The sequence below is a fragment of the Mixophyes fleayi genome, chromosome 12 (genome assembly GCF_038048845.1).
Source record: "Mixophyes fleayi isolate aMixFle1 chromosome 12, aMixFle1.hap1, whole genome shotgun sequence".
In the NCBI taxonomy this organism is placed as follows: domain Eukaryota; kingdom Metazoa; phylum Chordata; class Amphibia; order Anura; family Limnodynastidae; genus Mixophyes; species Mixophyes fleayi.
In genome coordinates, this window is record NC_134413.1 from 34,735,372 (window position 1) to 34,759,211 (window position 23,840).

The 23,840-nt window shown below is 41.2% G+C and overlaps 2 protein-coding genes across 2 annotated transcripts in view; one reads left to right on the plus strand and one right to left on the minus strand.

Annotated features, from left to right (window-relative positions):
• Window positions 1-13,023, minus strand: part of DCAF5 (DDB1 and CUL4 associated factor 5) — a 52,107-nt gene extending 39,084 nt beyond the window's left edge. Inside the window, exon 1 of the mRNA XM_075193292.1 lies at window positions 12,678-13,023. Coding sequence (XP_075049393.1) covers window positions 12,678-12,888 — 211 coding nt within the window. The 5' untranslated portion in view covers window positions 12,889-13,023. The remainder of the gene's footprint in view (window positions 1-12,677) is intronic.
• Window positions 13,024-15,574: 2,551 nt separating this feature from the next.
• On the plus strand, window positions 15,575-23,530 carry EXD2 (exonuclease 3'-5' domain containing 2). Its single transcript, XM_075191766.1, has 9 exons — window positions 15,575-15,878; window positions 16,146-16,497; window positions 18,204-18,460; window positions 19,071-19,197; window positions 19,975-20,258; window positions 20,471-20,577; window positions 20,711-20,846; window positions 20,946-21,302; window positions 22,281-23,530. The coding sequence occupies exons 2-9, from the start codon at window positions 16,159-16,161 to the stop codon at window positions 22,495-22,497; spliced, it is 1,824 nt and encodes a 607-aa protein (XP_075047867.1). The 5' UTR covers window positions 15,575-15,878; window positions 16,146-16,158; the 3' UTR covers window positions 22,498-23,530.
• The last annotated feature ends 310 nt before the right edge of the window (window positions 23,531-23,840 follow it).

The window sequence follows — 23,840 nt, forward strand, 5'->3', positions numbered from 1 at the left end:
AGATGCTGTGGATTCTTAGGCGGTTCCTTTAAGACCGGGCTTCCGACCGTTGCATCAGTTGCCGGCATGTCCGGCCGGATCCGCTCACCGAGGACATCATTAAACAGTGGAAAGTCTCGCCCCAAAATGAGTGGATATGGGAGTTTAGGTGCTATGGCAGCTACCACCATAACAGTTTTGTCTTTGAGTGTGACTGGTAGTATTGTTCTTTCATACTCCTCTGTGGTGCCATGTACGCAAAGAACCTTAACTTTGGGCAACCGAGAAGTTATGGTTTCGGGTAAGGCAGAGCTGGAAACCAATGAGAGTTCACTCCCTGAGTCAACTAAGGCCAGAACAAGGTTTTGGTTGATTAGCACAGTCACCCGGAACAAACAAGGACTTCCTGATGTGGGACGCATGGTAAAACAGCTTAGAAATGCAGGCCCAATATGTGCCACAGAACAGTCCATGGGTTCCTGTAGTTTAGGACACTCTGCCGTAAAGTGGCCTGGCTCACCACATTCAAAACACTTCAGATTAGACAGCTTTGCACCTGGCCCTCTGTCCGTAGCAGTTTTGCCATTGGGCCCTGTGGCACGGATTGTCAAACCTGGCTTTTGGCGTGGCAGCGGCTTTGGCACAAATGCAGGTTCTTTAGTCATTTGCTGTAGCGCACAAAACCTTTCTACCACGGTGGCAAGCTCTTCATAAGTTTGTGGGTCTGATTGTAGAACCCACCTATGCAAATCGCGGTTCAGCCCCCGGAAGCAGTGATCTATCGCCAGTACTTCAATAATCCGAGAAGGCGAATTCTCCTCAGGCAGCAGCCATTTCTTTAAAATTTTAGAAAGCTCAGCCACTTGTGCTCTGACCGTTTTTTCTTGATCATAGCGCCATTGGTGATAGCGCTGGGCTCGGCCTGCCCCGGAAGCTCCAATGCGAGCCAATATCTCAGACTTTAGGCACGAATAATCAGAGGCCCGTTCCTCATCTAGATCCATATAAGCTCGCTGAGCTTCACCAGTTAGATATGGCGCCAGTCTCTCAGCCCAATCTTTAGGAGGCCATTTTGCCCTTTTTGCAAGTCTCTCAAAGGACACCAGATATGCTTCTATGTCATCACCTGGCGACATTTTCAGGAGAACAGGACCAGGTGGTTCATTTCTGTCATGTCTCACCTGGCTTAACTCTTCTCTTAAGAGCCTTGTGTTTTCCACCTGTGCCTCGGCGACTTGTAGCATCTGAGCCTACTGCTGTTGCTGCGCAGCGGCCACATTCACGAGGGTTCTCAGTACTTCCTCCATGTTGGCGTCTGCGCGGGTTGGGTAGCGGAAACTTGTTTCCCGGAGCATCCCACTCCTGACACCACTTGTGGCAAGCGTTGATATCCCTGAACAATAAAACAAGCAGGGTTTTATACCTGACACTCCTCCCACAGGCCTAGCTTGATGGACAGGTGACACACCCACCATCTCTTTAAAAAGGACACGCCCATCCCTGGCTCTGTTTAGACTTTCAGATACACCCTGTCTGTTTGCTGAGAGGAAGCAGCTTTTTAAATCTTGTAAGTAAACCAACTTTTACTACACATATGTTTTTACCTGGTTTAATCTCCACCTAGGTACATAACTGTGCCAATGTTTTACTCTACTTCCCTGCTTTCTCTGCATATTGTCAGCTAAATGCCTCCTTTTGTTACAATATATATATATATATATATATATATATATATATATATATATGGAGTTATATGTGAGAGATAAATAGTGCTGACACCTGTATTTAGTTTTTTTTATATATATATATATTTTTGGTGTGTATTAGTTATCAGGTCTATTTTTTATTTAAAAGCGTACTTGTCCCCTACACATAACTGCATATTAAACATATATCTGAACATACAATACATAATTAAAGTGCTTAAATTGTGTGCTAGCGCTGTATAATGTCTTCTACCTTTTTACATGCCAGCATGAGTTGGCCATCTTCTGGGCAATTGTGAATATTTACTGGTATCCTAAGAAACACATAGCTGAATCATCAAACAGCCAACTTTCAATACACTGGATCTGAATGATCACATGAGATCAGGGTCACAGGAACTTCTGCTCACTGCAACAATAATACCTACAGAATGTATTCTGACAAGAATAAGATAAACGTCCTGCAATGATGGAGGCCATGTCTGTGTGGTCATGCTGCAACCAGGCTGTCACTGACTGTGGGCCCGATTCATCAAGCAAGTAAATGCCAATATTGTGCGTAAATTTGATCTGCGTTTGCTCAGAACCGGAACATACGCAACTACACGCAGCAACATTTAATTTATCTTTGTACGCAAAGGACACTTACTACAGCCTACAATTTCTGGGAGGGATTGGGCCACATCAGATTCAAACTTTGGCTTCTAAAAGGTACTTGTTTTTCTGCCGTATCTCTTGCTCCAGCTACAGGGCTAGTCTAGTGATGACAGTCGCGTATGCATGCTATAACATGTGTTTACAATCAGGAGCAACTGTAAAAATGTATTTTATGGTTAGTAGACATTAAGAACATCCTAATAAATGTTAAATGTATTTCATGGGGAAAAAAATCATGAAAAAAAGACCTTTGTTTAAAAACTGTTTGATCTTTAATATAATTAATGCCAATATTACTAACAGGTGACATTAATTGAATCTTATTTTTTCCTGTGCGTTCTTTTGCTAATTTATATTCCCCGTAGGTATTGGACGCATCCTGCAGAGTCTTGTGTAGTACAGCTGAGCAGACCCATACCCGAATTCATCAGTGCGTGTATCATCAGATCCGCACCTTTCACAACAAACGCACATTGCTGGGGTTTCTTGGACACTATAATGACGTTACATGGACTTCCTCTAAGAGTGACAGAAGAGACTTGATTGATGGCTCTGCTGCCTCTAGAAACTGATTACTAAATTAAATTAGGGGAGACATGGATCAAGTCCCTCCCCTCTTGCATCTTTGTACCAACAAATATTAATAATAATAAAAGAAAAAAATAAAATAAAAGCACTTTTGTTTTTGGGCTCTAGAGCTACTGTAGGACAGACCTTTAATAAAGGACACATATTTGGTATTATTATACCCAATACAGGTAGCTTTTGAAAACTGTGGGGTATATCGCTGGGGCTGAAGAAATTACTAATCAAGTAACTATGGAAATAATAATAGACAATTATATTTTTCCAAATAATGTCTGATTTTCGCTATGTATGTATCATAAAATAAAAAATATATTTGGTCAAATTTACTACCAGAAAAAAAACACACTATCTATGCTCACAAAATCAATGTAAAACTCATCTGGGTAGACTAACATATAAAGGAGTTATTCCTATTTCTACAGATGTAACCCGAAAAAGGAAATTTCATCTTGATACCCGGTCCAGCAATTTAGTGAAAGAGAAAAGCCAATAATAGACAATAATATAAACCAAAGGCTGTGTATTACTGAAAATCTAGAATTGTAGTGTTTATACCTAATAGATAGATAAAGGTGGACAAAGCTTTCTCCAGCACCCCCATCATAAATAAAGGTGAGGGTCCCTGTGAATGTATTCACCTCCAGTCTCAGTACGAAAAAACTTAGTGCATAAATTTCTATTATTAGTACAATTAAGCATATTATGTTATAGACATTTCTGAGGCAGGATGCCCAAAGCATGTTAAACATTTGGTCTGAGTCCAGGTAAGGGGGGAGGCATCACCTTCATAACCTCAACAAATATTACTGTAAATTGTGTTTAAATCCCAATTTTAGCTAGTTCTGGGCTCTGGGAACAACTATCCATTTCTAACCAACCATTCATATGTAATATTGCTGTTTTTGAAAGCAGGAGAGGTCTGTCCTGGTGACTATCATCACTACCCCTCAGTGATGTATGACAGTTTTTTAAGAGCTACTATTGAGCAATAAACAATACTCTTCTTAAAGATCCTTCTCAATTCCTGCAGGAAGCCTCTATCTGCTGGAATCCTGTGACCTACAGATAAGAGGTACCACTCTAATCTGTCCCCTGGCTGTCCTGTGCTGAATCCAGCTACCAGGGTCAACATACTGCCTGTTACTCTGTAGCCTTGATCCAGAGTAAGGATTGTACCCCATATGGTCAATTATACTCTATATTGCAGATGATAATGAAGCATGCACTGTGATGGTGGAAATACATGGTCACCACCAACAATGAAGGGATTTTCATACTGTACAGGTAGTCAAGGTATGGAATTCCTTACAATAGAATTTGTAATGGGAAATTCTCTATTTTGAAGAAACCAAACCTATTACAGTATGTACAGTCACTGCACAGGTGATGTGTAAAGATGCACAGAAAATTCTTTGCAATGCTGGATTCATATGTTGTTCTCCCAAGGGAAAACCATGTGTTCTAATACAGTGTATACCAGGGATATTCATTGTCATTTCTTTTTCAAGTGTTAACAAAGCTTGTTAAGGCCACAGAGACAAAAAAAGAAAGTGAAAGTAGAATGAATATATGTCCAAATAAGCAACCATATTACTAAGGATAAATATAAAAAGTAGCATATATAACAATTAAATTCTACTAGCTTGTATAAATGAAAATTTTACACACACATAAAAAAAAAATCACTAACTTCTGAACAAAATAGCTGGAAAAAGCTAAACTTTAACATTATTAAACAAGAGTCAAGTACAGTAGTTATTCTCTCATACCTTTTTATCGGCCTCATGTTTTGCGTTACGGCAAAAACGCACGTTTTTAGAATATAATTAAAAACGCTAGATTCAATTGACATTAGGGATCCCATTTTTTGGGGGGGGGGGGGGGGGGTGTTTAAGGTATAAGTTACTACCAAAGAAAAAATCAGCCGGGTACTCTGTTTCATAGTGGAGAAAAAAAAAAAATGAAGTTGATGCTCGATTACTGCTGTACAGCATACATAATTTACACATTGTTAAAAACCATACCAAAAAAGTGAACTAAACTGAGGCAATGGGATAAAACTCCCATACAGGAAATGAAACAAACAGAAACTGATGGGAAGGGGATTCCCTTTAGAGAGACCAAAACTGAAACTTTCCAGAGAAAGAGAGGGAGACACAGAAAGAGTCAATCACGGCAGCTGCTCATTTGATAGTCTTTTAATTACGGACTGCCATATTACTATTAGACAAACACACAGTCTGCTTAAACTAGTAACACACAAGTTACAGCACTTTTCTTGACCATATTGAATACATCTTTGTAACATTCGAAGTAGAGGTTGGAAAAAGTAAGTGGACTATGGCTACTCCTAAAAAAAAAAAGCTAACTGGCGTCAGAAGTTAGCCAACCTGGGGGTATATTTACTAAACTGCAGGTTTGAAAAAGTGGAAATGTTGCCTATAACAACCAATCAGATTCTAGCTGTCATTTTGTAGAATGTACTAAATAAATGATAACTAGGGGCCTGATTCATTAAGGATCTTAACTTAAGAAACTTCTTATTTAATTCTCCTGGACAAAACCATGTTACAATGCAAGGGGTGCAAATTAGTATTCTGTTTTGCACATAAGTTAAATACTGACTGTTTTTTCATGTAGCACACAAATACTTGATAGCTTATTTGTACACTGAAATTTAAAGTTGATATTTGTGTGCTACATGAGAAAAATAGACAGTATTTAACTTATATGCAAAACAGAATACTAATTTGCACCCCTTGCATTGTAACATGGTTTTGTCCAGGAGACTGAAATAAGAAGTTTAAGTTCAGATCCTTAATGAATCAGGCCCTAGAATCTGATTGGTTGCTATAGGCAACATCTCCACTTTTTCAAACCCGCAATTTAGTAACTATATTCCCTGTGGGTAAATGTACGAAGCTCCGATTTCTGCAAGTCGCCAGAAATTGACGACTTTGCAGGGAAAATTTAAAGCAGTGATGGCTTGTTAGGGCCGCTTTAAATTTCCCCTGCAAAGTCGCCGATTTCCGGCGACTTGCAGAAATCAGAGTTTTGTACATTTACCCCCTGGAGTCTAATCACTGAGACAAGATTGGAGGTGTTGGTTAGAGTTGCCCTGCCCTATAAAAAACACTCACAAATTTGGAGTTCGCTTTTCACAGGAAGCATTGCCCGATGTAAATAATAATCATCATCACCATTTATTTATATAGCGCCACTGATTCCGCAACGCTGTACAGAGAACTCATTCACATCAGTCCCTGCCCCATTGGAGCTTACAGTCTAAATTCCCTAACACACACACACAGACAGGCAGAGAGACTAGGGGCAATTTTTTGATAATGTCTCGAACAAATGAGATCACAGAAGATTTAAGATTAAGAATTATTGATTTGAATAAATCTGGAAAAGGTTACAAAGTATATCTAAAAGCCTTCATGTTCATCAGTCCATGGTAAGACAAATTGTCTATAAATGAAGAAAGATCAGCACTGTTGCTACTCTCCCTGAGTTGCTATCCCGCAAAGATGACTGTAAGAGCACAGCACAGAATGCTCAAATAATCCTAGTGTCAGCTAAAGACTTTCAGAAATCTCTGCCGCTTGCAAACATATGTGTTCATGACTCTACGATAAGCAAAACACAGAACAAGAATGGTGTTCATGGGAGGACACCACTGAAGTAGCTGCTGCTGTCCGCTAAAGATCATCTGGCTATTCCAGAAAAATGCTCCATAGACAGGTAAAACAAATGTTGAGTTATATGGAAATAAACTATGAGTGGGGAAACAAAGGCACAGCACACCATCATCAAAACCTCATCCAACTGTAAAGTATGTTGGATAGAGCAACATTGTTTGAGGCTGCTTTGATGGCGCAGGGCCTGGACAGCTTGCTCTCACTGACAGAAAAATGAAATACTAAGTTTATCAAGACATTTTGCAGGAGAATGTAAGGCTATATTACACAAATATACACAAAAGCGAAGGCAAGTAAAGTGCACATTCAGTTAGGAGATCAAAATTGTAGCAACATATTAAATACCAAACTACTGAATGATAAATCAGAGTGTGAGGTCTATTTTTGCATTGTAATGAGGAAGGGAAGGAGAGAGAGGGACCAAACGTGGACTCTTTACATTAAACTGGAACAACTGTGGTGGCAAAATCAAGGTCTGGACTGGCTGGTGCTGGTTCACATTATGACCCACTCTTTGGGCATCTCTGTTGTTGTGCGACTGTCCCAGTAGTGAAGTGGTCAGGGAACAGGGGCAAATTACCCCAAATAGGGTAAAAATGAAATTTCTGGGGGTAATGCTGCCGATTCACATGCTGCCAGTAGGATTGTAGACTCCTTTAAATGTGAAATTGCTGTTGTACCAGAAGAGCCTCAAGGGTTGGCAGAGGAACTTCTTGAGCTTCGATGCAATAATGAAGCACGTATTGCATTTGAAAACAAAGCAGATTTGTCATATTTTTGGATGTCAACAGCTGCAATGGCATTCAAAATTGCACACGAGGAGGCAGTCAAAAAGTTGCTGCCTTTTGCAACAACCTTCCTTTGCGAACAAGGATTTTCCACTCTAAGGAACATAAAAACAAAGCAGAGAAATCGATTGGATGCTGAAGACTGCATCCAAATTGCTCTGACATCAAAATGCCCCAATATTGATGCTCTCGTATCAAAAATGAAGCAACATCATTTCTCCAAAACCTGAAGTTTTGAAGTTGAAGCTTTCAAAGAAAATTTGAATAGATTCAATAAAATTTTGAAATCCAATAATTAATAATATATGATTTCCCTTCTTTCATATCAAGGGGGTAACGTCGGCCTATCTAAATATATTTGGGGGTAAAAGGTAAAAAAAGTTCCCTGACCCCTGCAGTAGAGTGACCTTTAGTAGGAGACTTGTTGTCCCACTGGTTTAGTGGGAACCAGCCTGTGCTGTATAGCAGTACACTTTGGAAACTGCACTGAAATTGAGTAGGCTATTGAAATTAATCGGGAAATCTCAATGCTGCATGCATATTGAATGCATTTGCAAATGCATGCTAACACATCCATCTCATATGAATCATGGGTGTACCACATATCAAATACATGCGCAAAATGGTAGCATTCATATAAATCACATGTGGTTTGAACTTGTGGGGTTCTTTTCATACAATGCTCTGACATGATGCACCTTGGGTACCAGCTACTAGAAACTGCAAATGCAATACTATTCATTTATCTAAAGCAATCATATTCAACTTTACAAAACATATAACAATGTAAATAATATATCATCATATAATAATAATAATACATTTATGGGTTAGCTCACAATAAAAAAATTGCTGTAGCTACTAATTGCACAAAATATAATTACAAACTTTAGCAGCATCTACTAATTTAAGTGAAAACAGGTGCAATTCTAATAGCGTTGTACCAGTACTTGTACTACCTCCTCTTTGAGGGACACTGTGGTTTTTAAGAGTTCTCTATATAATTTTAGTTTGCTATATATACTGTATTTAGTACTTAAAAGTAGCATTTCAATTAGATGCAAATGTTCCCTTTTTCCTTCGTGTAATAATTTTCTACAACAAAATGCAAAGGGGGAAGAACCAAATTCAATTCCAAAACCTGCGATAATGATCATGTGTGAAAATATGCTTAATGCGCTCAATTTTGCTCACACCTCCCAAAGTGGTGAAAAGTTTTCTAAATTATTAATTTTATTATGGAAAATTCAGAAGATAGAACATGTAATGAACACTTCCTTAAAATTAAAAATGTTTAATAGACTAAAAAAAACAACAACATTTAAATACAGTAATATATATATACACAAGTTAACCCGTGCATGATACTCATGCATTTTTTTGTAAAATAATGTCAGTATACCAAATTTCAGGTCATTCGGATGAGCCCTTTCTGAGAAAATAGTTTTTCCACAGACACACACACACTAACACACGCCGCTACACATGCAGGGGCGGATCTAGAAAATGTTTGTTCCCCGGGGGGATGTTAGGGCGAGGTGATTTAGGCCCCACCCCCTTTCCGACTTATGAGGCTGCCGGGGGCTGCACAATATGTGCAGGTCTGCTCGGCAGTGACAGTGTGCTGCCCGGCTGCTCTGATTGTGTTTAAAACACAATCAGAGCAGCCGGGCAGCACACTGTCACTGACAAACGGACCTGCACATACTGTGCAGCCGTCGGCAGCAAACCCCTGCTAGGGGGGGGGGGCGATTGCCCCGATCGCACCCCCCTGGATCCGCCACTGTACACATGTGTGTTCATGAGGTAAAATTACCTCACGAAATTGAGTTTGACCCCTCAACTCGTCAATAATGTCAGTATACCAAATTTCAGCCCTTTTTGAGTTTTTTTTTTTTCCACACACACTAAGAATTTAGTAGGTCAGTTAACCCGTGCATGATACTCATACATTCTAGTCAAATCAAGCTACTTAAGGTGTTAAAAACTCCCCACTGTCACCCCCGGCAACCACCAACCACTCCCAACTGTCACTTCTCCTTCAAGAAATATATAGGTCAGTGTATAACTCTGCCCAGCAGGTGGCGCTGCAACTTTTTTTTTTTTTTTCCCCCACACAGACAGACTAACACACGCCACTAGACATTTATATTATAGATATATTTTATGTAGGGCAGACATGTTGGTTTTGGTGAATAGGTGAAACAGATGTTTGTTTATAAATGATAAGGGTAGATGTACACCGATCAACCACAACATTAAAACCATCTGCCTAATATTGTGTAGATCTCCCTCTTGACGCCAAAACAGCTCTGACCCGTCGACGTATGGACTCCACTGAAGTTGTCCTGTGGTATCTGGCACCAAAATCTTAGCAGCAGATCCTTTAAAACCTGTAAGTTGCAAGGTGGGGACTCCATGGCTCGGGCTTGTTTTTACAGCATATCCCACAGACACTCGATCGGAATGAGATCTGGAAATTTGGAGTCCAAGTCAACACCTTGAACTCTTTGTCATGTTTCTCAAACCATTCCTGAATAATTTTTGCAGTGTGGCAGGGCACATTATCCTGCTGAGAAAGGCCACTGCCATCAGGGAAAACCGTTGTCATGAAGAGATGTACTTGGTCTGCAACAGTGTTTAGGTAGGTGGTACTTGCATCCATGTGAATGTCAGGACGCAAGGTTTCTGAGCAGAACATTGCCCATTGCATCAAATTGTGCCCACTTGCTTGCCTTCTTCCCATAGTGCACCCTGGTGCCATCTCTTCCCCAGGCAAACGACACACACGCACCCAGCTGTCCACATGATGCAGAGATGCTCAAGCGGATTGAGATCTGAGGAATTTGGAGGCCAAGTCAGCACCTTGGACACTTTGTCGTGTTCCTCAAACCATTCTTTAACAATTATGCAGTGTGGCAGGGTGCATATTATCCTGCCAAAAGAGGCCACTGCCATCAGGAAATGCCATAGCCATGCCCTGCAACAATGTTTATGTAGGTGGTACATGTCAAAGTAATATCTACATGAATGCCAGGATCCAAGGTTGTCCCAGCAGAACATTGCCTAGAACATCACAATACATCTGCTGGCTTGCCTTCTTCCCATTGTGCACCCCCTTGCCATCATTTCCACAGGTAAACAAGGCACACGCACCTGGCCGCCCACATGATGTAAAAGAAACTGTAATTCATCACATACCTATTGTAGGCGCATCAGCGGTGTACAGCGGTCAGCAGGAGCACTCCGACCAGTGTCTATGCAGCCCCATACGCAGCAACCCGTGATGCACTGTGTGTTCCGACACCTTTCTGTCATAGCCAGCATTAACTTTTTCAGCAATCTGTGTGACAGTAGCTCTTCTGTGGGATTGGACCAGACGGGCCAGCCTTCACTCCCCACACGCATCATGAGCCTTGGGTGCCCACGACCCTGTCGCCGGTTCATCGGTTGTCCTTCCTTGGACCAGTTTTAGTAGGTACTAACCACTGCATACCTGGAACACCCTACAATACCTGCCGTTTTGGAGATGCTCTGACCCAGTTATCTAGCCATCACATGTTGGTCCTTGTCAAAGTAGCTCAGATCCTTACGCTTGCCCATTTTTCCGTTGCTTGCAACACATCAACTTCAAGAACTGACTGTTCACTTGCTGCCTAATATATCCCACCACTTTTAAGGTGCCATTGTCACAAAATAATCAATGTTATTCACTTCACTTGTCAGTGCTTTTAATGTTGTGGCTGATTGATGTATGTTTGCTCATATTAAATATAATTTTGTATACTATCTTTACTGGTAATTTCATACATGCAAGATTAACTGAATGACTTATGTGTGATGGTTTTGTGTTTAAGTGCTTGCACATATATTACTGAAAATTGTTTGGTTTCAGTACTCTCTCTGCCAACAGTTGGTTTGTTAATTGTGTTGACTGGCCCTACAGCGAGTAATAATATCAATAGATAACCTATATTTTATACACAAATATATATTCTAATAGGGATATATTTGAAAACAATGTGAATGTTTTGTTGCTGCTGTACAAATGCAGGTTACAAATCAGTTTTCATCATACTGACCAACGCTTATAATCACCTGGAGGGGAGGTCAGATGGCAAGTGCAGGAGGGGCGCCTAGTGACTCCAGAGCGTCCTATGGCCTTGCCCCTGCAATGTAATGCCAAAATTCACGCCAGAGCATATTGGACCCTAAGATGCTAATCACGTCATTAAGCTACACCTCAAAGGGGATGTGGGAGGGTGCCTACGCTTCCGGGAGTCGGAGTGGACCCCCTGCAATTCTGGAGCCTTTCAATAACAATAGGTCAAGAGAAGCCACAGACTAAAATGCAGATATCTGAGAGGCAGTTATCAGGTTTTATTATGGCAACTTACTATAGATGTGAAGAAATATTCATGACTGTGACTTTTGCAAACCTTGCAATAATCCCACCCATGAGTACTGCATGCCTTGCACAGAACAGTTTTACACACAGTGACCTTTACAATGTAACTACTTAAGAACTTTAAGCCAAAAAGTAAAAAATATCATGTGAAGTCCACATAACATTAATGCAATGGCGAAAACAGTACAATTTGCATCTAACTTACTTACCACCAGAACATATGAATATTTTGGTTATAGGCAAAGCTGGAATTCTCTGCCAAAATACTCTGCTTGCCCCTGCAAATGTACACATTTGTTGCTTAATTAAAATGTGACAAGATAGTTGCTTCAGAGCTTGTCATTATTCTAATAAGAATATAACAGAGGAAAAACTCTGTGCCCTATGAATGTAAGGAGGTAATGCCATGGAACCTAAGTCCATGTACCTGTTTCCCACCCCCACCACACTTCTGGCTGCTGCAGCACCTCTTGAGAAGCAGTTATAACATAGCTCTGATTCCTAAAAATATTCTTCAGCCACTAAGCCCAAGCTTTGCCTGCCATAGGAGTTTGAAGGCCGATACTTATTGCTAGGTAGATTATATGCCCTCCCCCCAATCACCGGCCGCCAAGGTAAATGGCAACTCTGTGTATGTTGAGGCACTGAGAGGACCCGATCTGTTTACTGGATGTGTCAGTCACATTATAGTCGTGCAGGGTTACTGCCTAGGCCGTACATATAATCGGGATGACGGTAGTAAATCGGGGGGGCTACAGGGAGGTGCTATATTTCGGGGTGCGGCCAAGCAGATATGAGATAATGTGCGTACAGTGGGTTGCTACAGATTTCCGGGTGTCATGCCACTTGCCTGACACTAGCATGCTTCCACCATTGTTGGAGAACTCGATGGCATTGACACAGCCGAAGTGGCCCAGGAGGTCCTTCTTATACAGGTTCCTGCAGGCCTGCAGCCTTCTCCTCTGGAAGTCCTCCTTCAGAAGGGGGTCCCCGTGTAGGCCCCTCCGGGACAGGAAGCCCCCCACCACCGACCTCATGCCACATCCCCTGTCCCTTCTCATTGCAGCAGTTTACTGGCCGGGCTCGCTGGCTGATCCTGGGCTCGTCATACAGACATAGGCAGAGACACCACCGAGCTGTTTAGAGTCAACTTGCGGGGCCGATCGGAGCTCCTCCTCCTCCCTCAGCTGATCCTCCGCTTCCTCCCCCTGACACTGTCCCCAGGAACGAGCGAGTACACAAGCCAGTGACAACTAAAGTGTGTCCCGGATACCAGACTCAACCCAAATACAAAGACCAGTATCTTCATATAAACTACATCACTAAATGTGCTCCCACATCCCCTAACACTCCACAACGTGTCCCCACATTCCCAGGGCCATCTTAACAACATTATGGGCCCCCGGGCAAAGCAGTGCACCGGGCCCCTACATATATATATATATATATATATATATATATATATATATATAGTGCACCGGGCCCCTACATATATATATATATATATATATATATATAGATATAGATATAGATATATAGAGATATAGATAGATAAATGTACTCGCCCAGTGACCCTTGAAGGTTTTTTATGCAGGGGTTTTTTTTGCACGATTATTTATTCTAATTAAGAGCCCTGCCTATGGGGCCCCCTTGCCTGTGGGGCCCCCGGGCACCTGCCCATTGTGCCCAATGGAAAAGATGGCCCTGCACATTCCCTGACACGTCATAATGTGTCCCCACATTCCCTGACACGTCACAATGTGTCCCCACATTCCCTGACATGTCACAATGTGTCTCCACATTCCCTGTCACTCCAAAATATGCCCTCACATTCCCTGACGTGTCACAATATGCCCCCACATTCCCTGATACCACAAATTGCCCCCACATTCCCTGACACTCCACAATGTGCCCCCACATTCCCTGACATGTCACAATGTGCCCCCACATTCCCTGACACCACAAATTGCCCCCACATTCCCTGACACTTCACAATGAGCCCCCACATTCTCTGTCACTTCACAATGTGCCCCCACGGTCCCTAACACTCCACAATGTGCCCCCTTTCTGTGACACATCACCTTGAGACCCCAATTCACGGTGGCTAAGTGGTTAGCAGCTCTGCATCACAGCACTGGGGTCATGAGTTCAATTCCCGACTATGGCCTTATCTGTGTGGCGTTTGTATGTTCTTCCTGTGTTTGCGTGGGTTTCCTCCCAGTGCTCCGGTTTACTCCCACACCCCAAAAACATACCAGTAGGTTAACTGACTGCTATCAAATTGACCTTAGTCTCTCTCATTGTATGTGTTAGGGAATTTAGACTGTAAGCTCCAATGGGGCAGGGACTGATGCGAATGAGTTCTTTGTGCAGTGCTGCAGAATTAGTGGCGCTATATAAATAGCTGATGATGATGAATTCCCTAACAGGTCATAATGTCCCCACCATTCCATGACATATCACAATTTGCCCACACATTCCTGACAAGTAATATTGAACCCCACATTCCATGCAATGTCACAATCAGCCTCTGATTCCATAGCACATCAAAATGGGACCCCACATTAAATGATACTTCACAATGAGCCCCCATTCACTGATACATTATAAGCCCCCCATTCATTGACACATCACAATGACGCCTCATTCCCTTCTACATCACAAAGTACCATATCTTAGCATGTACCCAATTCCTGACGCATAATCACACTGTAATCGGGCAGGGGGGCATTTGCACACTGTGTCAGTCCCATAGTAGACTATCTTGGGCTGGGTCACTTGACCACCTGAATTTTTTGTCCTTTAAAATAGACTGCTGAGTTGAGTATTGCCCCCTGGGCTAAAATTTGCCAGTCCTCACCTGACAGTGCTCCCCATCCTATGTCACAATGTGGAACCCTTTACCTGTAACAACCATTCCCTGATATTCCACGATTCACGCCCTAGTCCTTGATTCATCAGTTCCCCCCTACCCCACACCTGTCATCTAAGCCAATTGTGCCCCCACCCATTCTCTAACATATCGGTGTGTTCTCTCATGACATATTAGTGTACCCCCTTTCTCTAACATAACAGTATGCCCCCCATTCCCTGACGCATCACAGAGTGCACCCCATTCCTGATACTCCCCAAACTGCTTCTCTTTCCCTCACATATCATGGAGCTCCCACAAAGTCCACCCCAACTCAATATGCTTACCACAGCAAAATGTTTATCAACATCTGTGCCCCCCAGAATTCATACTCCAGTGTACCCCCAGGTTTGGTGGGGATTGGTAAACAGACTCCTCAGTCTTTTAAAAGAGTATTAAAAGAGAGAGAATAGATTCATAAAGAGTTAAAAATGAACATGAATTATTAATACAAATATACGTGTGTAATAAATAGCACGCTATCCCCAAGACTGATGCCTCTGACATAGTACATATCTATGTATAATGTGTAAATGTTTACTGTAAACAGTTTACACATATTACATACACTAAATATGCTTTTATGTATTGATTTATTCTAGACATGACCTACACCAGTGTTGGCTAACCTGTGACACTCCAGGTCTTTTGTGAAACTACAAGTCTCAGCATACCTTTCCAGCAATAAGCTGCTATATATTGGCAAAGCATGCTGGGACTTGTAGTTTCACAACACCTGGAGTGTCACAGGTTAGCCAACACTGACCTATACTATATAACTGTGTCAGGCACCAGTGTATAATGGGGTGCTATTGAGCACATAAGTACTTCTGTATCAAAGACTCTAGTCTAATTTTCAGTTTTAACCCTTACTCGGACTATTGTCCATCTCTTGCTCTGTGGGTTGACAAGCTGAAGCAATGGCTATGACATCCGGGCATTTTTGGGTTAAATTAAAGCGCTTGGCCCATGGACTGCTGACGCTTAAAAACGCGTTGACGTCATTCCAGGAAAAGGAAGCGTGTAGTGATTGGTGGAACGCTAGCGTGCGTGTCAGGAGGGTCTTGTGTGTAGGTAACACGGTCTGCGGGATCCTGAGCTATAGTTACCGGTTTATTGGCTCCTGTGACTTGTTATCTGGTAAGACGGCGTTGCTGTGTAGGCTTAAGCTTATTGTTTAATAGCTTATCTATTGATACAATGCTTGTATGTCTAGTGGGCACATACTCAGCTGTAAATATATATATATATATATATATATATATATATATATATATATATATTATTTTTTCATTCACACTTATCTATCACATTTAACATTAGGGTAGTACACGTCACTGCAACGTAAAATAGTTCAGCAGTATTTAAATGTTTTTGTATAATTGTTTTTTTTGCTGCTTTTAATAGGTATTTCAACAGAATGCCCAGATATACAGGATTAACACTTGGTGTTGCCTCTCTAGTGGGTACTACAGTAGGATGTCTTGTTCTGTGGAAATTCATGAATCGACGGAGGAGACAGTTCTGCACTAATGGGAACTGCAAAGAATCGTATGTTGGGCAGCATACTCAGACTTGGGACCCAAATAATGTTCTCCAAAAACCCAGAGAGGTAGAGCTCTCTGGTTTCTCTCCAGTTGAGAAGATTCTGGGGGCAGATATCAAGATAGTGTCTACGATTGAAGAATGGGAGGCAGCTTGGCCTTTGCTGAAAAAAGATCTTGATGAGTTTCCTGTGCTTGGCATGGACTGTGAGTGGGTATGTGGTTTTCATAGTTTCCTAGTTAGATGGTTTGCTGCAAGATGTCTATATGTGCCTAAACACAGTTTATCATCATCGCCTCCTGTACAGAGGAACTCCTTCACATCAGTTCCTGCCCCATTGGAGCTTAGTCTAAATTCCCTAACATAGACACAGAGAGAGAGAGAGAGATGGGTCAATTTTAGCAGCCAATTAACCTACTAGTATCTTTTTGGAGTGTGGGAGGAAACCGTGGACCCGGAGGTAACCCACACAAACACGGGGAGAATATGCAAACTCCACACAGATAAGGCCATGGTTGGGAATTGAACTCATGACCCCAGCGCTGTAAGGCAGAAGTGCTAACCACTTTACTGTGTTTTATCGTATTAAATTAGTGTGGGGTTTTTATACAGTTTGGTGAAGAGATTTAAAGCTGCAGCCAAGTGAAGGCGGTCTGTGACTGGTCCTCTTGTTCTCCCCCTCCCTGTAACCACTTGAGGTTGATTAGCCTCACCCTCGTTAATTTGCAGGTTCTGTACTACTGAGATCCATTTAGCAGGACGGGCTCCTCAGTACCATAGGTCATCTATGTTACTGATTTTAATACACTTTTAGCAGTCCAGGTCATCTGCAAACTGCAGTCCTGAAATGGTTCTTTGCACACACTTCAAACCCACTGTTTAAGTTTTCCATTTGTTGCTTCAAACAATACTCAATTTAGGCTCCTTCATGGTTTAAATGAATCATGAGTGAAGTGGCATTGGGACTGTCTTGAATGCATCTTGTCACGCTAGTTTTGGTTTTAATTTTTTTTTTTACATGGCTTGAATAATAATAAATGTGCTCTGCGTTCTCCCACAAAGCAGAGAACTCTCCTTTAAATGCACCTCCACCCCTTTTATCATGCTTAAATAATATCCCAATAAAATGTATGTGTTCTTGAGCCACATTTAGCAGGGCACACCCTCAATTTGCCAAACTCCTCCCTACAACTGTTGCATGCTCTTGTGCTCCTGCAGATACTGCCACCAGGCCCCTGAGGACCTGTGTGCATACCTGTAAATCTCTGCATTCGCGCAGATTTTTTGTGCTGCAGATTTACATTTGCTGTTGGCAGGTGATTTGACTCCTTAATTTTTTGTGATAATTATATTGCATATTTTGTTTTAAACTTGTGAAACATCCAGGTACATTATCTTATTTTGCTCTCGACTTTTTTTTTTTTTTTTAAATATACTAGAGGGTTTTTTGGCTACTCGGCAAACATAGTGTCTGTTTGCTACCATGCATAAGTTACCATCATCAGCTATTTATATAGCGCCACTAATTCTGCAGCTTGTGGCCCCAAAACCATTGCAATATTGGCGAGAATTAATTTAGTTCACCTTCAGGCATGCCTGTAAATGTTGTTGGAATATGACCTCTTTTTGGCTTGTGTATGGTCCTTTTCCTACCACACTTGCAGGCCCCCTAGCTAGTTGTTACTAGTCCCAAAGACCTAAAATTGCCAGATCACTTCCATGTGGGCAGAAGACTTGAAAAATGACCTTTATGGCTAGGGCAGAGTGTCGGGGTTGCCCGGCATGGGGCTAGTTTGGTTTTGTAGCGGATTGTGATGTATTGCTATTTGGACATGTTATATACATGTAGGTTTATTAAACTTTAAATTATATTAAATCTGTCCTTGTAATGACTTTACCTTATCTTCTTGTTTTATTCAGTTATCCTTGGAAGGGAGAGCAAATCCCATCTCCCTGCTACAAATGGCCTCCCATAGTGGTTTTTGTATCCTGGTTCGTCTGCCTCACTTGGTTATCGCTGACTGTACCATTCCTAAGACTTTACTCACACTCCTGGCAAACAGTAATATCCTGAAGGTTGGTGTGGGTTGCTGGGAAGATGCTTCTAAGCTGATGAATGACTTTGGCCTTTCTGTGAAGGGAATTGTCGATATCCGGTACCTGGCAATGAGACATAGGTATGTGTTCCTTTGAGTTTCTGCCAATCATTGATGTGTTTATGTGCTGCTAATGTGCTCCTGTTTGCATGGATTTTTAAAATGAAACTAATAGTTTCATGTGGCTTCTGAGTTAACCTACATTCCTCAAATGGTCCTCTCTTGGTGAATGAGAAACTCTCTTCCACCTAACTGCCCTGAGCTCAATGCACTAAAGTAATAATAAAGCATAACCTAGAACTTCAAAAGTGCTAGAGGAGGCTGGTTTTATGATTTAGATATGATAAACTGTACTTGAAACCGTTGCGATTGGGGAACTTAAAGTGAAAACATATTTGCAAGTTTATTCTTTAACCATCTTTGCCTCTAACTTTTGTCTCCTTCATTGTCTGCCCGATCTAAGAACTTTGTATGTTCTATGTTAAGTGACTAGTCTGATACATTTACATAAGAAGTTGTAATTGAATAATGTCAGGTTTGAAGTGATATTGTGCACTTTCTTGATCTGTACATTCTCAAAATGGAAGAAATTCCCAAAAGCACAATAAAGGATGTAGTGGTCATAGAATTGACTAAAACAATATAATATATCATTGTATCTACAATTGTCTGTTTGTTCCACTCTATGCAGGAGAGACATTTTTCAGAACAGCTTGAGCCTTAAATCTCTGTCTGAGACTATTTTATGCTACCCACTGGACAAGTCTTTTCAGCTTCGATGTAGTAACTGGGATGCAGAAAAGTTCACGCAGGACCAGGTGTGTGCCACGTGTGTAACATACAAACCAATCCCCCCCCACCCCCATGGTGTTCACAAGAAGTGATGACTTTCTATTTTATGGAAATTCTTTTGCAAAATGGTCTTATAGATGTCCTTTTTGTGTACCTTTCAATGCTTCTTGTAGTTTCATGTTCCTCAGCACATCCATATTGTAAGATCACCTATGATATTAAATTATAAGTGATCTCCTGTTGCTTGATCGCAGCAGACAGATATCTACTATTGGTCTGTTTTCTAAAGTGGTGATAAGGACTCTATTGTGATATGCTTTCACAATTGATTTCTTCTTAGTTTCCGTCTTGCCTTGTTGTCTTGATACATTTCAGAGGTCTGCAAGCTAGAGATACTTTTTTATTTTAGTCCACAATAAAGTGGCATGCAAATGAGTCTCAACAATCCTGAGATATGTTGCAGCATTTAGGTGTAAGTAACTGAGTGTTTTTTCATAGCATCCAGTATATATCGAAGTGTAAAGCATATGTAATGCAGGCATCCTAAACTGTTTTCGGTCTGTTCATTCTATACCAGGCTTTGACAACCTGTGGCTCTACAGGTGTTGTGAAATTTCAATCCCCAGCATGCTTTGCCAGCTGATGGCAGGGTATGCTGGGAAATGTAGTTTCACAACACCTGGAGAGCCACAGGTTGTCCATGCTCGTTCTATACTTTCTATACTGTTAAATACCTGAATGTCTTTCCTGCTCTGGTGGTCTTAGGCTAATGCTTAGAGTAATGCAGCTTTGTGTTCTTCCAGGTCCTTTATGCTGCGCGAGATGCCCAGGTTTCTGTTGCACTTTTCCTACAACTGCTTGGGTTCTTTTCTCCAGAGCCTCCCACTCCCTGGGAATACTTCCTGGGTAAATGCCAAGGGCTGATTGATGCTCCCTTTAAAGGGAAAGGTGTTATAAATGGAGACTTGAATGGGGGGCCAAAAAAGAAGAAAGAAGATTCCAGTGAGCAAGCCAGTCATAATTCTCAAGGCAACAAGGATCCACGCAGGACCAAAAAGAAGCCCCTGGGCGTGGGATACTCAGTGAGGTATTTCAAATTGTTTTTGTTTTTCAGTAATAAGGCTGGAGAGCAGCTCTCTGTTCCTTGAAGTCTGTAAACTATTTTGATATTTATTTTGTCCTTTATTCTGTTACCTCTTTTAAAATATCCATTAATATGTGTAAAGTTGTGTTAATAGATAATGGGGTGCTGTATTGTATCTGTGGTTTTATGGCAGAGTCTGTCTATGTTGGTTGCAGGAAGTCCCCCTTGTATGATAACTGCTTCCTGCATGCCCCTGATGGACAGCCGCTGTGTACTTGTGATAGAAAGAAAGCCCAGTGGTACCTGGATAAAGGCATTGGTGGTAAATGATTTGATTTGTTTGTGTAGTTTTTCTTTTTTACCTCCTTTCTAGTTTAATGTGGAAAATTCTTGAAATCTAGTGCCCCAGTATCTTCCCTACCCCTACTGATCTAGTCTGTATTTTCTGTGCTTAGATTTGGTTAGCAGTGATCCATTTGTTGTAAGATTGAGGTTTGAGCCTTCTGGTCGCCCTGAGTCCAATGTGGATTATTATCTGACTGTAAAGGAAAATCTATGTGTGGTCTGTGGCAAAAGGGAGTCTTATATACGGTGAGTGTAAAGCCCATTGTCTTTAAAACATGGTACAGTAGCTATAAAGTACTCTATTTAACCAGTTACCCATCCCATCTTCATCCTCTCCCTGTACAGGAAGAACATTGTACCCCACGAGTACAGACGTCATTTTCCCATTCAGATGAAGGATCACAACTCTCATGATGTGCTGCTACTCTGCACGTCTTGCCATGCTGTGACTAATTACTATGATAGCAACTTGAAGCAAAAACTGGCTGTTGAGTTCTCTGCCCCCATTGGGTGTGAGGAAGGGGTGCGTATGTTGGAGGATCCCATAAGGAGGCAAGTGCGCTCTGCAGGAAGAGCTTTGCTCAGTGCAACCAAACTACCTGAGAGCCGTAGAGAAGAGCTGTTGTCTGAGGTTAGGGCCTTTTTCTCCAGTGAAAACGTTACGGAAGAAACGCTGAATGAGGCTGCCAACCTGGAGACCAGGTGAGGAGAAATTCTTATAAACCTAGCTGAGTAACACTAGCTAAGAAATTGGAAGTAGCTGGTGTGCAATATCTAACATGATGGCAAACCTCTAACCACACAGTAAATTGATTGGAAGGTTCCCTGCCCTCTTAACTCTTATGGCACTTTCATCTAATCATTGAGGTCCCAAACTTGTATCTAGGAATTTGTCTGTATATGTGCACAGAGGGTACCACCAATCTGAGAACATGAACTGTTGTATTTCAGTATGTGTCTTACTCCCAGTCAGGGCAGAACCTAGAGAATAATGGTCTGATAAACACTATGGGCCTGATTCATTAAGGATCTTAACTTGAGAAACTTCTTATTTTTGTCTCCTGGACAAAGCCATGTTACAATGCAAGGGCTGCAAATTAGTATTCTGTTTTGCACATAAGTTAAATACTGACTGTTTTTTCATGATGGCTTATTTGTACACTGAAATTTAAAGTTGATATTTGTGTGCTACATGAAAAAATAGTCAGTATTTAACTTGTATGCAAAACAGAATACTCATTTGCAGCCCTTGCATTGTAACATGGCTTTGTCCAGGAGACTGAAATAAGAAGTTTCTCAAGTTAAGATCCTTAATGAATCAGACCCCATGTATACTCTGGTAGTCCAACATGGGTGGAAGAGTTCTATACAGACTGATTCTCAACCACTGAATTTAAAGCAAAGATATAGAGCTGCACTGATCACCTACTAGGCTCTATAATACAACTGAATGGACATAATACAGATTTCGATACATTATCTCCATGTGCCAAGGATGAGGGTTGTTACACCCAACACCACACTGTTCTTTTATTTCTGCACTGTCACAAGCTCTTCGGGGTCCAGCCCCCCTCTTTAAGGCATTGTAGTATGTTTTTGTTTATTTTGTCACACCTTAAGACTGAAAGAAGAGCCACATATATGTACGTAACCCCCATAATTCATTTTTATTTTTATTAGAATTTGCAACGAGACCTATATACCACATGGACTGAAAGTGGTGCAATGCTTTGCAAAGGATGGACTGAAAACCCTAATGGAGCTTGAGAAACGCTGGCGCCAGCACTTCCTGGACAACATGCAGCCTAAATTTCTTCCCCAGCAGTGGTCTGTTGACCATAACCACAGTAAGCTGCTTAAGAAGTATGGTGAAGATTTACCCATCCAGCTAGGATAAGACCGATGTGGGAAACCAGATAAAATGGACAGTGGTTTTTTTCTTTCTTGTGTGTGTTTAAGGGCTTCTAAGAACACTAACTTTTACCAGAACATTTCAGACCAGGAGTGGGCAACCAGTGGCTTTCACTTTACAACCACTATAATGCAGTTCCAGTCATGGGTAATGATAGAACATGCTGGGAGTTTTACTTCAGCAACTCTGGAAGGCCATAACTTACCTATGCCTGGGTCAGAAACTTATCCCAATTTTGTGGGGTAAAGGTTAACTTATTTTTTTAAATGTTGCTGTAATTTAAGATCTATTTATTTTGACTTAAAGTGAGCCTAAAATGTGACATACTAAAGGCTCATTTTTACCTTCTTGTAGCATTTGAGGACCAGTTGGTGTTTTCAGTGCTGCATTAGTCTAATCTTGTTTATAGTAAAGAGGACTAAGCTTATTAAGTTTATAAATTTTATATATATTTTTGTGCTGCATATTTGCGGTATTTTGTTAGAATACAACTTCCACCTATTGTCTGATATCGGTGGACCCTAGATGTGTAGTTTAACTGGGCAGATTGTTTAACTGACAAATCACAATGCAGATCTGCATTGTGATTTATCGGTGTCAAATATATTTCTGATTTTGAAGAAATCCCAAAACCCTCGTCCCCAAACGTACTTTTCAGAGACATGTCTGCTTTGCTTTAGTGACTGAGCGTAAGTCTCAGAAGATAGTAAATTTAAGCATCACAAAGGATGCAGGGGAAACTACACTTTTAACCGTAACCTATTTATTCTCGTGGGTTTAGTTTCTCTTTAAGGAACTGATTTTCTCTCCTATTGCTACAGTCTCTTTTTGTGCCATATTTCTGCAACATGAAGAGGACTCCCTGTTTATGTACTTCAGTTTATGTTGCCTTTTTTTTTTTTATTCTCCCTTGTGATCTATTTATTATATTTGTGTGGAGAAGTCTGATATTTGACACTTAAGAGATGTACCTTTTTTCTTTTTCTTGTTCTTCAAAAGCATAAATTGATTAATATTAGTTTTATGTTGTGTTTTCTTTTCTTTTTCCTATCTATAGCTGAAGCCAATTACCTCAAGGGTAGCAGGCTATACTGATTTTTTTTCTTATTTATTTCTTGCCTAACCTATGGTAAGGAAATTTGCTTACACATATAAAAGTATTGTCCACCTTTTGAGCAACATTTGTTTACCCTCATCACGCTCAATGGCCCGTCCTAGTTACGTACAGCTTTGCCTGCTGCTGTCAGAGGTTGTGCCTTAAATATTCCAGCATGATCATACACGCTGTATGGTAGCTGGTAAAGCAGAAGACCGATCACAGCATAACT